The 17,148-nt window shown below is 44.4% G+C and overlaps 1 protein-coding gene across 1 annotated transcript in view; it reads right to left on the bottom strand.

The window, feature by feature from the left end:
- SOCS7 (suppressor of cytokine signaling 7) overlaps positions 1-17,148 on the bottom strand; it is a 60,564-nt gene that overhangs the window by 16,805 nt on the left and 26,611 nt on the right. The window contains exon 9 of the mRNA XM_011960008.1: positions 9,978-10,106. Within this exon, the coding sequence (XP_011815398.1) occupies positions 9,978-10,106 (129 nt within the window). The remainder of the gene's footprint in view (positions 1-9,977; positions 10,107-17,148) is intronic.

Consider the following 17,148-nt stretch of genomic DNA (forward strand, 5'->3'; position numbering starts at 1 on the left):
CCTCCCAGATTCATGCCATTCTCCTGCCTCAGCCTCCCGAGCAGCTGGGACAACAGGCGCCCGCCACCAGGTCCAGCTAATTTTTTGTATTTTTAGTAAAGATGGGGTTTCACTGTGTTAGCCAGGATGGTCTCAATCTCCTGACCTCATGATCCGCCTGCCTCAGCCTCCCAAAGGGCTGGGATTACAGGCGTGAGCCACCGCGCCCAGCCATTAATTATAATTTTCTAAATGATCACCTTCAAAGGATGATAGGGAACCAATTCATTATCTTGAAAATTAGTAAATAAAGAAAAAGAATCAAGCATTTATCCTGCTTTTTCTATATGAATTTGGTAAATAATAGTTGAGGAGAAATGTCTCTGTAAAACTATTCCATCTAACAAATAAAAAGTGATAAAATTAGAGTATCATGATTTTGTAACTCCCAACGAACAGCTGCTAAGATCATAAAAAGAGACACAACCAGACATCATGTGTTTCCTATGGACATGCCAAATACTACCTATATAATCTTGCTAAAAGGATCAAGCCTTAGTTTTTTTGTTTGTTTTTGAGATACAGTCTCATTCTGTCGCCCAGGCTAGAGTGCAGTGGCATGAACATAGCTCAGTGTGGCTTTGACATAATGAACTCAAGCGATTACCCTGCCTCAGCCTCTTGGCTTTTTTTTTTGAGACACAGCCTCCCTGTTTCGCCCGGGCTGGAGTGCTGTGGCGCAATCTTGGCTCATTGCAACCTCCACCTCCTGGGTTCAGGCAATTCTCCTGCCTCAGCCTTCCAAGTAGCTGGGATTACAAGTATGGGCCACCATGCCTGGCTAATTTTTATATTTTTAGTAGAGACGGGGTTTCTCCATGTTGGCCAGGCTGGTCTCAAACTCTCGCCCTCAGGTGATCCACCTGCCTCGGCCTCCCAAAGTGCTGGGATTACAGGCCTGAGCCACCGCGCCTAGCCTCGGCTAATTTTTAATTTATTTTTTTGGTAAAGACAGGGTCTTACCACATTGCCCAGGAAGGTCTTGAACTCCTGGGTTTAAGCGATCCTCCTGCCTCACCTCCCGAAGTGCTGGGATTTTAGGCATGAACTACTATTATATGTTCAGCCAAGCCTGAGTTTGAATCAGACTCCTGCTAATTTGTAAGAAATACAGAAGACAGGACAACATGCTGAACTCCAACGAGAGTATGTAATTAGTAAAATCCAGGGAAATTCTCCAGGTCAAACTGCCCAATTATTCAATAAGTAAATTGTAAAGAAATGAAAGAAAAATTCAAGATTAAGAGATTTAAAAGATATGAATTTTTTTTTTTTTTTTTTGAGACGGAAACTCGCTCTGTCGCCCAGGCTGGAGTGCAGTGGCCGGATCTCGGCTCACTGCAAACTCCGCCTCCTGGGTTCACGCCATTCTCCTGCCTCAGCCTCCCGAGTAGCTGCGACTACAGGCGCCCGCCACCTTGCCCGGCTAGTTTTTTGTGGGTTTCACCGGGTTAGCCAGGATGGCCTTGATCTCCTGACCTTGTGATCTGCCCGTCTCAGCCTCCCGATATGAAAATTTTTTAAAATGAGCAACATCAAACTATAGTGCTCAGGGATACACATTTGGGTGATAAAAGCATTCATGGAAAAATGAAAGGAAGTGATTATTATAAAGACAGTTGTAGAGATTAGTATGGGGAACACGGAAGGATTTCTGGAGCAGCTGGAAAAGTTTTGGTTCCTTTGCCTGAGTGGTATTCACCTTATAATAATATTAAACCAGCCGGGCATGGTGGCTCACGCCTGTAATCCCAGCACTTTGGGAGGCTGAGGCGGGTGGATCACAAGGTCAGCAGTTCGAGACCAGTCTGACCAACATGATGAAACCCCATCTCTACTAAAAATACAAAAAAATTAGCTGGGCGTGGTGGCGGGCACCTGTAATCCCAGCGACTTGGGAGGCTGAGGCAGAAGAATTGCTTGAAACCGGAAGGCGGAGATTGCAGTGAGCCAAGATTGTGCCACTGCATTCTAGCCTGGACAATAAGAGCAAAACTCCGTCTCAAAACAAAACAAAAAAAAAGAGCTGGGTGCAGTGGCTCACGCCTGTAATCCCAGCACTTTGGGAGACTGAGGCAGGTGGATCACGAAGTCAGGAGTTCAAGACCAGCCTGACCAACACGGTAAAACCCTGTCTCTACTAAAAATAAAAAAATTAGCCAGGTATGGTGGTACGTGCCTGTAATCCCAGCTACTCAGGAGGCTGAGGCAGGAGAATCGCTTGAACCCGGGAGGTGGCTGGTTGCAGTGAGCCGAGATCGCACCACTGCACTCCAGCCTGGGTGACAGAGGGAGACTCCATCTCAGAGAAAAAAAAAACCTGGGCATGGTGGTTCATGCCTGTAATCTCAATACTTTGGAAGGCTGAGGAGGGAAGATCACTTGAGCCCAGGAGTTTATGACCAGCCTGCACAACACAGAAACACCTTGTCTCAACAAAAAAATTGAAAAATTAGCCAAGCATGGTGGCCCATGACTGTAGTCCTAGCTACTCGGGAGGCTGAGGTGGAAGGATCACTTGAGCCTGGGAGGCCAAGGCATGACTGCACTACTATACTCCAGCCTGAGTGACAGAGACCCTGTCTCAAAACAAAACAAAACAAAAGTATATTTAAACACAAAACACTAGTATGCAATGAAGAAGTGGACAGGTATACAAACAGGGCAGGAGTGGCCATGGGCTGATGTTTGCTGGGGCTGGGTGATGGATACATAGGGTTTATTACACTATTCTGCATACCAAACAAATAAACATAAAGAAGGTAATAATCCAGGAGTAAGTCTAGTTAGCAAATACACTCAAGGGAGTCTTACAGTGTTGCTGGAGGGGGTCATGCAGCCAGAGCAAGGAGGGGAGCCCTATCAGTGGCATGACCCTGTACCTATAAAATAAGGACAAACCACTTACTGGGGAGATGCCCAGAGACATTGGTCACAAATCCCCAGGAAAGGACTCCTGGCTTCCTTCTTTCACAAGCGTAAGTGAAATAATCTCTTCTTAGTATGCCTAATACCTCATTAGCAAATGTTTGAGTGTTCTAATATACAAAATAATATAGAGCAGGCTGGGCGCGGTGGCTCACCCCTGTAATCCCAGCACTTTGGGAGGCCGAGGTAGGTGGATCACCTAAGGTCAGGAGTTCGAGACCAGCCTGACCAACACGGTGAAACCCGTCTCCAAAAAATACAAAAAATTAGCCAGGCGTGATGGTGGGCGCCTGTAATTCCAGCTACTCTAAACTGCTTGAACCCAGGAGGCAGAGTTTTGTGGTGAGCCGAGATTGCGCCACTGCACTCCAGCCTGGGCACAACAAAGCGAGACTCCGTCTCAAAATAATATAGAGCAAAGAAAAGACAGTTCTTGCTCTGGATGACCTGGCAATCAGATAGGTAAGATAAAATAACGACAAAGGGCATCTCAAAGGATATCACAAGGATATCTGAGCGGCCACCTAGAGTATCATTCAACACATATATCTTGAGTACCACCTTTATAGGGCCAGGAGAACACCAGAGATACCACCTTAAATACTTCCTATGCACCTACATCTTAGAGACCACTGAGAAAAGTAACATCTGTTGAGTGCTTACTCTGTGTCAGGAATTGTCTTAAATATTTTACATGAGTTAATTCTTGCATTCCTCAAAACAACCCTATAAGTTAGATACTATAATCATCCCCATTTTACTGTTGAGGAAACTGAGGCAAGAGAGGTTCAGTTCATGCCTAAGATCACAGAGCTAATAACTGGCAGGACCTGGGGTAGCACTCGGTGTTCTGGATCCAGAAGCTGTACTTTTTAACCACTATGGTATATAGCAATGGTTCCCAACTGGGTATGATTTTGGCCCCCAGGGACATATGGAGACATAATGTGATTGTCACAGCTTTAGGGGGGCGGGTGAGTGCTCCTGGTATTTAGTGGGCAAAAGTCAGGGCTTCCTCCAATACACAGGACAGACCCCACAACAAAAAACTGTCCAGCCTAAAATGTCAATAATGCTGAGCTGAGAAACCCTGATAAACAGGGAAGACATGTCACTGAACAAGTAATTATAAACTTAACAAGGGTTACAAAAGAGGAAGTAACCAATTTCCTTAAAAAGCTGTCCAATTCGGCCAGGTGCGGTGGCTCACGCCTGTAATCCCAGCACTTTGGGAGACCAAGGCAGGTGGACCATGAGGTCAAGAGTTCAAGGCCAGCCTGGCCAACATGGTGAAACCCTGTCTCTACTAAAAGTACAAAAATTAGCTGGGCAAGGTGGAAGGCGCCTATACCATCCGAGTACGGGAGGCTGAGGAAGGAGAATCGTTTGAACTTGGGAGGTGGAGGAGGTTGCAGTGAGCCGAGATCATGCCACTGCACTCCAGCCTGGGTGACTGGGGGAGACTCCATCTCAAAACAAACAAAAAAGATCTGTCCAACTCAAAGCGTGTTTTGTTTTTGTTTTTGTTTGAGATAGGGTCTCGCTCTGTCACTTAGGCTGGAGTGCCGTGGCGCAATCACAGCTCACTGTAGCCTTGACCTACTAGGCCTAAAAGATCCTCCTACCTCAGCCTCCCAAGCAGCTGGGACCAAAGGCGCATACCACCACGTGCGATTAGGTGTTTTTGTTTTGTTTTGTTTTTGTAGAGATGAAGTCTCTCTATATTATCCAGGCTAGTCTAGAACTCCTGGGCTCAAACAATCCTTCCACCTCTACCTCCCAAAGTGCTGGGATTACAGATGTGAGCCACCAAGTCTGATCAAAGTATGATTTTTTAAAGATATTTTTTCTTCATGAACTTTACAGATGAAGAGTCTCTCAATTAAAAAGGGTATGTCTGCTTTTAGCCTGGCTCTAGTAGGATCAGAGGTTTTGTGTCTGGTGTTAGGGGTTTAGTTTTTTTTTGTTTTTGTTTTTGTTTTGAGATAGTCTCTGGAGTGCAGCGGCGTGACTTGGCTCACTGCAACCTCCGCCTCCCAGGTTCAAGTGATTCTCCTGCCTCAGACTCCTGAGTAGCTGGGATTACAGGCGCCTGCCACCACGCCCAGCTAACTTTTGTATTTTTAGTAGACACGAGGTTTCACCATATTGGCCAGGCTGGTCTCAAACTCCTGACCTCGTGATCCGGCCACCTCGGCCTCCCAAAGTGCTGGGACTACAGGTGTGAGCCACCGCGCTCAGCAGGGATTTAGTTTATAATTGTGAAATGGATGAGGCCATACTGAGATGTAATCAGTGACCTCAGATCTGCTGGGACCACGAGTCAATATTACAATAACCCAAAACTTCAAATTAAAAAAAAATTATATATATATTTACATTTAAAAAAATAAAACAAGGAGAAAGGATAAGGTCAAACCAAACTCAGGCACCATTATTTTACGAAGGGTTCCTCCCCCAGATGCTAATTATTCAATTTATTCTATTCTACTTAATTTATCTCTGTTCCTTATTTGTCACCACTCAGAACCTTTCCATTAGTTCTAGCTTTGCAATTCCTGTGATCCCTGGTATCCCTTTGACACCAGTCTTTTTTTTTTTGAAATGGAGTCTCACTCTGTAGCCCAAGCTGGAGTGCAGTGGCATGATCTTGGCTCACTGCAACCTCCAATTCCGGGGCTCAAGCAATTATCATGTCTCAGCCTCCCAAGTAGCTAGAACTATAGGTGTGTGCCACCATGCCCAGCTAATTTTTTGTATTTTAGTAGAGATGGGATTTCACCATATTGCCCAGGGTGGTTCAAGACCCTGAGCTCAGGCGATCTGCCCACCTTGGCCTCCCAAAGTGCTGGGATTACAGGCATGAGGCACCGTGCCCAGCCTGACACCAGTCTCAACACCTTCCTACTGCATCCAGCTCTGGGATCTAAGCCAGAAAAACCTGAGATCGCATCCTAGCTCTGCAACTCACTGGACCTCAGTTTCTTTTGCTTTTCCAAAAAGAAAAAAAAAGGAGATTGTACCATCCCTTCAAAGGATAACACTTGGTTAAATGGAATAACACCTGGCTCCTTGTAGGTGTTCAGTTTTCATCATTGCAAAGTTTGAACACACAGGATCCTTTCTGAATCGATCAAGTTAAAATCCTTGACGCAGACGAACAGAGCTCAACCTAAATGCTAATACCTACCTCCTTCCTCACCCCAATCCTCTCCTCTAATGAAGTCAAGCTTATATAATGCCTTCCCCTTTATGATAAGCAAAAGAGGGCAGCAAACAGTGGTAAAGGCTTTGTCTTGTTTGGCCCTATCCTTCAAAGTGAGGTCACTTAGGGTTGAGGGGCAACAACTCTGCTTTGCCCCCTCAACTTGATTACAATTTTAAGTCTACACAGATCTTTAACTGGAGCATTTGCACCCTCCTGCCCCTAATAAACATGGTTCTACCTTCTTTAGGTAGTTTCCATAAATGCCAGCAAACTTTCAATCTGATTACTACTACCTCTTCCAATAACAGACTGGTGAGAAATAAAGCCAAGGATTTGTAGTCGGGCCCAGGTTTGAATTCTGGCTTCAGCACTGATCAACTGAGTTAACTTTAGAATAAATAATCTAACTTTTGAGCCTCAGCCGCAGTTTCCTCACTGGCAAAATGAAGTCTTGTGTATTATTTTATTTTTAAATTTATTTTATTTTATTTTATTTTTTTGGAGACAGAGTCTCCCTCTGTTGCCCAGGCTGAAGTGCAGTGGCGCAATCATGGCTCACTGCAACCTCCACCTCCTAGGTTCAAGTGATTCTCCTGCTTCAGCCTGCTAAGTAGCTGGGACTACAGGTGCCTGCCACCACGCCTGGCTAATTTTTGTATTTTTAATAGAGGTGAGGTTTCACCATGTTGGACATATTATTATTATTATTATTATTATTTTTGAGACAGAGTCTTGCTTGGGGGCCTAGGCTAGAGTGTAGTAGCACAATCTCAGCTCACTGCAACCTCAGCCTCCTGGGTTTTAAGCGACTCTCCTGCCTTAGCCTCTGGAGTAGCTAGGATTACAGGCGTGCGCCACCACGCCTGGCTAATTTTGTATTTTCAGTAGAGGCGAGGTTTCACCATGTTGGTCAGGCTGGTCTCGAACTCCTGACCTGAGGTGATCCACCCACCTCGGACTCCCAAAGTGCTGGGATTACAGGCGTGAGCCACCGCGCCAGGCCATATTATTTTAATAGATTGATCTGTATTACCTAACTTTGAGGTTGTTGTAAAAATGTCAATATATTTAAATAAAGAACCTGGCCAGTACCTGGCATCTAACAGGCACTCAATATTAACAGTGGCAAACACTATACACTCTAGCCCTTAATACAATGCTAAGAATCTTGGTTAAAATATCTGCAGACAGGGTACATTTGTAGAATGAAATAAGCTGTAACTGAGGAGTCCAATATTCCATGAAGTTTCTCAATATTCTACCAGTAGAGTGATGCTCCAGAGTCCAGAATTTCTCTGAGATTTTCCATGCTTGCCCACAGGCAGAGCTGACTACCCTAACCTTGCTGGTCACCGCCACATGCTTTATACTGACTTGAACATGTGCTCTCACCTTTGTCTTCCTTCCTGTCCCCTCTTTGAGACTATGACTTCTCTGAAGGCAGAAATGTAGCTTATTTTTTATAATAAATTGCAAAATAAATGTTTGTTAAATAAAAACCCCCCAAAAAGCCAAACACGTTAAAAACTGCTAAGCAGAGTCAACTCCTATATGGAAGGAATCTAACTTTTCCCTTTAAGCAAGTCAACTGCACAAGACCCAACTGTGTTGACAGCACTGAGGCAAAGGGCAAAACTAAATGAAGTGAGAATTAATACAGTTCACACCCTGTCATGCCTTATTTAAATCACCACGATTACAAGAAACATTCCTGTCACCTGGCTCAATCCTGTTCCTAGTCTTCTGCCTGAGGCTCCCCTGAGCTCCTACAGTTCAGACTAATTTCTTGGCATTCTGTTTAAGAATCTTAATTTGATTCAATGGTAAAGCATGAAGTTCTCATTTTAAATTGTTTCTTTTTTTGTTTTGTTTTTGTTTTTTGTTTTTTTTGAAAGAGTCTGGGCTCTGTCGCCCAGGCTGGAGTGCAATGGCGCAGTCTCAGCACACTGCAACCTCCGCTTTCCCAGGTTCAAGCAACTCTCCTGCCTCAGCCTCCCGAGTAGCTGGGATTACAGGCACCCGCCACCACGCCTGGCTAATTTTTGTATTTTTAGTAGAAACCGGGTTTCACCATGTTGGCCAGGCTGTCTCGAACTCCTGACCTCAGGTGATCTGCCCTCCTCAGCCTCCCAAAGTGCTGGGATTACAGATGTGAGCTACTGCCCTATGCCTTTTTTTTTGAGACAGGGTCTCACTGTGTCACCCAGGCTGGAGTGCAGTGGCTTAATCTTGGCTCATTGGAGCCTCTGCCTCCCAGGCTCAAGTGATCCTCCCACCTCAGCCTCCCAAGTAGCTGGGACTACAGATGCCCGGCATCACACCCAGCTAACTTTTGTGTATTTTGTAGAGATATGGTTTCACCATGTTGCCCAGCCTGGTCTTGAAATCCTGGACTTGAGCAATCTGCCCGTCTCAGCCTCCCAAAGTACTGGGATTATTACAGTGTGAGCCACCATGCCTGGCTTAAGTTGTTTGTATCTTACAAGTTCCTCATATTAATGTCCTTGTCATTTTGTCTTACCAACACTATAAAGGCAGATTGCTCCAAACAATCCCCTCTTGCCCTCCACAAACTATACAGACACCTCCCTAACTTAGTGGGCAGGAAGACTATACAATCACACCAGCAAGAATAGCAACTGCCCAGTGCTCCCAAATGGAGAAGGGTGTTGTATTCATCAATGGTAGGGACGGCAAGATACAAAACAAAGAATTTATTGTTCAGCAGCAAGTTTAGTACAACATGGGCAAACCCACAGCAGATACTTCCTAACAGAGCGCAATGTGCAATTGGATTTGGCCCTTGTTTTTTCCTTTCTTGGGGGAGACAGGGTTTTGTTCTATCACCCAGACTAGAGTGCAGTGGCACGATCATGGCTCAGTGCAGCCTTGACCTCCTGGGCTTGAGTGATCCTCCCATCTCAGCCTCCTAACTAGCTGGAACTACAGGCATGTACCACTATGTCTGGCTAATTTTTTAATTTTTTTTTTTTTTTTTTTGAGATGGAGTCTTGCTCTGTCGCCCAGGCTGGAGTGCAGTGGCCGGATCTCAGCTCACTGCAAGCTCCGCCTCCCAGGTTCACGCCATTCTCCTGCCTCAGCCTCCCGAGTAGCTGGGACTACAGGCGCCCGCCACCATGCCCAGCTAATTTTTTTGTATTTTTTAGTAGAGACGGGGTTTCACCGTGTTAGCCAGGATGGTCTCGATCTCCTGACCTCGTGATCCGCCCGTCTCGGCCTCCCAAAGTGCTGGGATTACAGGCTTGAGCCACTGCGCCTGGCCAATTTTTTAATTTGTTTAAGAGATGGGGGTCTCAAATTCCTGGGCTCAAGCAACCCTCCCACCTTGGCCTCTCAAAGTGCTGGGATTACAGGCATGAGCCACCACGCCTAGCCAGACTGAGCCCTCCTGACACTCGCCCCTGCCTTTCTGGTAAACATTCTCTTACCTTTCCCATTCCTATGGGTAGGACCTGAGAGCTCTCACCTTTCTCCTTCACTTATAAATGTTGACATGCCTAGATCAGGGACACCTCCAAATGTCAAATATTCACGTGATGCCTGGACATCAGAGGTGGAAGCAGTTTTCTCATTCATGTGGTCAGAGGAGCAAAGATTCCTCCTCAGTATGCTGAGAGATTAACATACAAAGGCAGGGGATTAACCACAGGACCAGGAGTGGTGGCTACAACAGCCAGTGGAAAAAAGCTTAACCGTGGCCTTTTGTGGGGGTGGTGTTTTTTGACACTAAACTGGATCATATCGAAGTTAAGTTAAATAATTAACAGAAGTACAGCCTTACCTGGAACCCTGGATCTTAAGAAATAGAGAAATTTTCCATTCTTGGAGTGCATAATGGCTCTCTTAATAAACTCTACAACAGATTGACAGCGGTCCTCAAATTTAGGATGACACCACAGGCTGAAGGTTCCTGCCATGGAAAATTAAGAAGTAAAAATTTTAAAACTTACTTTAGAAGATATGAGAGGCTGGTTTGAATATTTCAACAATGATTCTCACTTTTGGGAGGGCAGTTTGGGGGCAAGCTGGCTCAAAAGTCTCTGAAGTTACCTGTTCCTGCTTATCTCACAGTTAACTGTAAAAAGATGTTGCTTTTCGTAAGACATAAATTAGATCTTACAAAGTTTTTGTTAAGTAAATACAAGTTAAGTCCTCCTTATCCGAAATGCTTGAGACCAGAAGTGTTTCAGATTTTGGATTTTTTTCAGATTTTGGAATATTTGCTTTATACTTACCCGTTGAACATCCCTAATCCAAACCTCTGAAATCCAAAGTGCTCCAATGAGCATTTCCTTTGAGCATCATGTCAGTGTGCAAAAAGTTTCAGATTTTTTTTTTTTTGAGACGGAGTCTCGCTCTGTCACCCAGGCTGGAGTGCTGTGACCGGATCTCAGCTCACTGCAAGCTCCGCCTCCCGGGTTCCCGCCATTCTCCTGCCTCAGCCTCCCGGGTAGCTGGGACTACAGGCGCCGCCACGTCGCCCGGCTAGTTTTTTGTATTTTTTAGTAGAGACGGGGTTTCACCGTGTTAGCCAGGATGGTCTCGATCTCCTGACCTCGTGATCCGCCCGTCTCGGCCTCCCAAAGTGCTGGGATTACAGGCTTGAGCCACCGCGCCCGGCAAGTTTCAGATTTTTAAGCATTTTGGATTTCAGTTTAGGGATACTCAACCTTTAATACTTTCAAATCAGAAAAAAAGATATGAAATTTTTCATCAAGTATGAACATTAATCTTTAAATCACAGACCTCCTCTCTCTATATATATGTACTTATGTATATTAAGTATAGGTACAGTCATGCATTACTTAATGAGAGAAATATGTTCAGAGAAATGCATCATTAGGCGAATATCAGAGTGTACTTATCCAAACCTAGATGGTGTAGCCTACTACACACCTAGGCTATGTGGTAGAGCCTATTGCTCCTAGGCTACAGACCTGAATAGCATGTTACTGTGCTGAATACCGGAGGCAACTCTAACACAATGGTAAGTATATGAATACTTAAACATATTTATGTTTAAGTATGTACCTAAACATATTTAAACATAGAAAAAGTACAGTAAAAATACAGTAATATAATCTTATGGAACCACCATCATATATGTAGTCTATCATTGACCAAAATGTTGCTAAACAGTGTATGACTGTGTGTGTGTATACACATATAAGCAGGTCTTTGAATAACATTTTGTCAGTGTTGTTTCCTTGTAACTTTTTTTTTTTTTTTTAGATAGGATCTTGCTCTGTCACCCAGGCTGGAGTGCACTGGCGTGATCTTGGCTCACTGCAACCTCCACTTCCTGGGTTCAAGTGATTCTCCTGCCTCAGACTCCTGAGTAGCTGGGATTACAGGCACCTGCCACCACGCCAGGCTAATTTTTGTATTTTTAGTAGAGACAGGGTTTCACCACATTGGTCAGGCTGGTCTCGAACTCCTGACCTCAAGTGATCCACCTGCCTCGGCCTCCCAAAGTGCTAGGATTACAGGTGTGAGCCACCATGCTTGTTCCCTTATAATGTTGATAAGAAAAAAAAATTGATTTCCGGCCAGGACCACTGTCTGTGTGGAGTTGGCACATCTGCATGGGTTTTCTCTGGGTATGCTGGTTTCCTTCCATATCCCAGAGATGTTGTGTAAGGTGAAATGGCATGCTAAGCTGTGCCAGTCTGAGTGAGTGTGGGTGTGTGGGTATACACCCCTCGATGGAATGGTGTCCTGTCCAGAGTTGTTCTGCCTTGCATCCTGAACTGCCACAATAGGCTCCGGCCACTTGTGATCCTGAGCTGGAATACTTGGGTAAATGATTATCTAATTTGTTTTCATTAATCTTTCTTACAAGTGTGTATAGTTTACATACATTTCACTGTTTAATATTAGAAGTGTCTTGGTCTTTTTTTTTTTTTGAGATGGAGTCTAGCCCTGTCACCCAGGCTGGAGTGAAGTGGCGCGATCTCGGCTCACTGCAAGCTCCGCCTCCTGGGTTCACGACAATTCTCCTGCCTCAGCCTCCTGAGTAGCTGGGACTACAGGCGCCCACCACCACGCCTGGCCAATTTTTTGTATTTTTAGTAGAGACGGGGTTTCACCATGTTAGCCAGAATGGTCTTGATCTCTTGACCTTGTGATCCGCCCACCTCAGCCTCCCAAAGTGCTGGGATTACAGGCGTGAGCCACTGCGTCTGGCTGTGTTTTGGTCTTTATGTAGAAGTCTGGTCTTTATTCCAGCCTGACCAACATGGAGAAACCCCATCTCTACTAAAAATACAAAATTAGCCAAGCGTCATGGTGCATGCCTGTAATCCCAGCTACTCGGGAGGCTGAGGCAGGAGAACTGCTTGAACCCAGGAGGCAGAGGTTTCAGTAAGCCAAGATTGCACCACTGCACTCCAGCCTGGGCAATAAGAGCGAAACTTCATCTTAAAAAAAAAAATTGGTTTTGTTATGTGTCTTTTTGCTTAAAGTCAGTTTCTAAGAACCTATTAATGACCTTTAAGTGAGGACTGACTGACTTATGTACGTACACTGACCCTTGAATAATGTTGGGGGAGGGCATGAACCCAATCCCAATGGCCCAACATCCTCCTCAACCCCACCAAAATCAAAAATCCACATATAACTTTTGACTCCCCAAAAACTTTACTAACAACCTACTGTTGACTGAAAGCCTTATCAATAATATAAACAGTTGATTAACATATGTTTTGTATGTGACATGTATTATATACTGTATTCTTACAATTAAGCTAGAAAAAGGAATACTATTAAGAAAATAAGAAAATATATTTACTATTCATTAAATGGAAGTGGATCATCATAAAGTGATCATAAAGTGGATCATCATAAAGGTCTTCATCCTCATTGTCTTCAAACCAAATAGACTGAGGAAGAAGAGGAAGAGGAGTGTGTCTCAGGGTTGGCAGAGGTAGAGAAGGTGGAAGGGGAGGCAGGAGAGGAAGGCACACATGGTATAAATTTACAGAAATGTTATAATTTGTCTGAATTTTTTTGCTTTTTCTATTTTTTAGAAACAGGGTCTCACTCTATCACCCAGGCTGGAGTACAGTGGTGTGATCACAGCTCACTGCATCCTCGAACTACTGGGTTTAAGTGATCCTCCTGCCCTAGCCTCCTGCATAGCTGAAGCTACCAGCCCAGGCTGGTCTTGAACTCCTGACCTCAAGTGATCCTCCTGCCTTGGCCTCCCAATTGCTGGGATTACAGGCATGAGCCTCCACACTCAGGCTTGGTTTTTCATTTCTCTAAAAATGTTTCCATATGGTACCAATTCTTCTTCCCATTTGCTTTGGTTTTAGTGCCCATATCATCGAAGGGTCCAAGTCTAAAATAACTCAAAAGCAGTCTCAAATAACCTGAACCCTTCTGCCAGATTGCCTGACATCAATGTTTTCTGGCACTGTTTCTTCTATGTCTTCTTCCTCGTCATCTGGCACTGGCTCAGAAGAACTCATCTCCATCAAGTCATCTTCAGTTAATTCCTCTGATGTGGTGTTCTTGAATTTATCTAAAATCCCTATCTTGAAATCCTTCACCCCTCATCTTCTATTTTTGCCATATCTCTTTCATGATTTCCTTGATTGGCTCTGTCACAGATCCTATGAAGTCACACATAATTTCTGGACACAGTTTTCTTCAGCAGGAATTTATTGTTTTCAGCTTGATGGCTTTCACAACTTTTTCTTTTGAGACAGGGTCTCACTCTGTTGCCCAGGCTGGAGTGCAGTGGCATGATCACTGGCTCACTGCAGTTTTGACCCTCCCGAGTACCTGGGACTAGAGGTATGCATGACCATGCCCAGCTTATTTTTGTATCTTTTGTGGAAATGTGGTTTCACCACATTGCCCAGGCTGGTCTCTAACTTCCAGGTTCAAGTGATCTGCCCGCCTCAGCCTCCCAAAGTGCTGGGATTACAGGCATGAGCCACTGCACCTGGCCCACAACTTCTTCTATAACAACTACGGCATCTTTTTTTTTAGATGGAGTCTCACTCTGTCGCCCAGGCTGGAGTGCAGTGAAGCGATCTTGGCTCACTGTAACCTCCACCTCCCAAGTTCGAGTGATTCTCCTGCCTCAGCCTCCCAAGTAGCTGGGATTATAGGCATGCGCCACCAGGCCTGGCTAATTTTTGTATTTTTAGTAGAGACGGGGTTTCGCCATGTTGGCCAGGCTGGCCTCACACTCCTGATCTCAGGTGATCCACCCACCTTGGCCTCTCAAAGTGCTGGGATTATAGGCGTTAGCCACTCCACCTGGGCAACTATGGTATCTTCAATGGAGAAATCCTTCCAGACATTCATGATGTTCTATCGGTGTCTTCTTCTTCCGTAGCACTTAAAATCCTTTGCATAGAGTACCAAGTGCAATGAGTGTGAAAGGTCCTTATGACCCACCTGATCTAGAGGCTGAATTAGAAACGTTGTATCTGGGGGCAAGCAGACCACTTTGACACCTTCAGTGTTGAATTCATGGGGTTCTGGGTGGCCAGGGGCATTGACCAATATCAAAAGAGCTTTAAAGGTAGTCCCTTACTGGCAAGGTACTTCCTGACTTCAGAGACAAAGCACTGATGAAACGAATCCAGAAAAAAAGGTTCTCATTGTGCATGCCTTCTTGCTGTACAACCAAAAGACTGTAGCTTTATAGGTAAAGGTAGTCCTGATTATTAACCCAATTGCATTTGCACAAAACGAGAGAGTTAGCCTACCCCTTCCTGTCTTAAATTCTGGTTCTTACTTCTCTTCCTTACTAATAAATATCCTTTGTGGCATTTTCCTTCCCCCAGAATAGGGCACTTTCATCTTCATTAAAAACCTGTTCAGGCAGATATCCTTTCTCCTCAGTGATTTTCCCCATGGTGTCTGGGAACCTGTCTGCTGCCTCTTGGTCAGTAGAAGCTATGTCTCCTGTTATCTTGACATTTTTCAAGTCAAATTGTCCTAAAATTATCAAACCACCCATTGCCGGAATTAAATTCTCCAGCTCTAGTTCCTTCACTTTCCTCTTGCTTTAAGTTGTCATATAACGACTTTACTTTTTCCTAAATCATATTAATCTATAGGTATGCTTTGCTTTTCTGTTTTCTTTTTTGAGACAGGATCTTGCTCTGTCACCTAGACTGGAGTGCAGTGGAGCAATCATGGCTCACTGCAGCCTTGACCTCCCAGGCTCAAGCAATCCTCTCACTTCAGCCCTGTGAGTAGCCAGGACCACAGACAGGCATCACCATGCCCAGCTAATTTTTAAATATTTTAGATCTCACTATGTTGCCCAGGCTGGTCTTGAACTCCTGCCCTCAAATGATCCTCCCGACTTAGCCTCCCAAAGTACTGGGATTACAAGCATGAGCCACTGCACCCGGCCAAGGTATCCATTTCTTATAGTAGCAATCTGGCACCCATATAAAAGCTGCATTTTCACTATGAGATTAAAAAGTATTTCACAATAAATGAAAGCAGAAACAGTGGCTTCACGAACGAATGTTCTTTTCCTTTTCTTTCTTTCTTTTTTTTTTTTTTTTGAGACGGAGTTTTGCTCTTGCTGCTCAGGCTGCAGTGCAATGGCATAATCTCGGCTCACCACAACCTCTGCCTCCCGGGTTCAATCGATTTTCCTGCCTAAGCCTCCTGAGTAGCTGGGATTACAGGCATGCACCACCACATCCAGTTAATTTTCTATTTTTAGTAAAGACGGGGTTTCTCCATGTTGGTCAGGCTGGTCTCGATCTCCCGACCTCATGTGATCCGCATGTGATCCGCCCACCTTGGCCTCCCAAAGTGTTGGGATTACAGGCGTGAGCCACCACACCCAGTCTTTTTTCTTTTATTACAACAGTCCTTATGCTGAATTCACTTATCTTGAAATGGTGAACAACCACAGCTGCAGACCTCAAACTATGTACAAACTGAGCAATTTTTCTTGTGATGTTCTAACTTTTCTCTGCTTCTTAGGAGAACTTCCAGCAACACTAGTGGCACTAGTGGGTCCCATAGTATTATTCAAGGTTTACTGTATTGCACTAAACATAATGAAAACTATATAAGAACGATGAGAGATCAATTTTTACTGTGATACACAATTAGCTGGAGAGATAAACGCTCATGTGGTGATGACTAGCGTCATACAGCATTTTTTTTTTTTTTTTTTTTTTTGAGACGGAGTCTCGCTCTGTTGCCCAGTCTGGAGTGCAGTGGCCGGACCTCAGCTCACTGCAAGCTCCGCCTCCCGGGTTTACACCATTCTCCTGCCTCAGCCTCCCGAGTGGCTGGGACTACAGGTGCCTGCCACCTCGCCGGGCTAGTTTTTTTTATCTTTTTAGTAGAGACGGGGTTTCACCGTGTTAGCCAGGATGGTCTCGATCTCCTGACCTCGTGATCCGCCCATCTCGGCCTCTCAAAGTGCTGGGATTACAGGCTTGAGCCACCGTGCCCGGCCCATCACACGGCATTTTAAGCAGATACTTGCAACACTTGAGCTCACCACAGTAATAACAGGGAGTTGGCTATGAAATATTACAGTAGTACATCCAGTATGTAACAGTTAATTTTATGCAGTTATGATTTAATACCGCACCTTTACATTTGTTTACATTTTCTCTCAACAGTGAATGGTGCCATGTACGGTTTGTGTGTATAAGTTTTGATAAAGTTTTAACTTTTTATAATAGATTTGTATTTATTTTATGGTAGCAAATGTTAAAATAGACTAGTATCCACATATATTTTATTCATTCATAACATACCTTTTTAACTTCTTTGATATTTCTAGGCTAGTTTATGTGTAAGATTTTACAAACTGTCACAAATCTCCAAAAAATTTTCCAATGTATTTATTTTTTAAAATCCATGTATAAACAGACCTGCACAGTTCAAACTCAGGTTGTTCAAGGGTCAACTGCATATACTTCTTAGAGACCATGTGGAATAGTCGAGGA

This window comes from Colobus angolensis, unplaced genomic scaffold (genome assembly GCF_000951035.1).
Source record: "Colobus angolensis palliatus isolate OR3802 unplaced genomic scaffold, Cang.pa_1.0 Scaffold50, whole genome shotgun sequence".
Taxonomy (NCBI): domain Eukaryota; kingdom Metazoa; phylum Chordata; class Mammalia; order Primates; family Cercopithecidae; genus Colobus; species Colobus angolensis.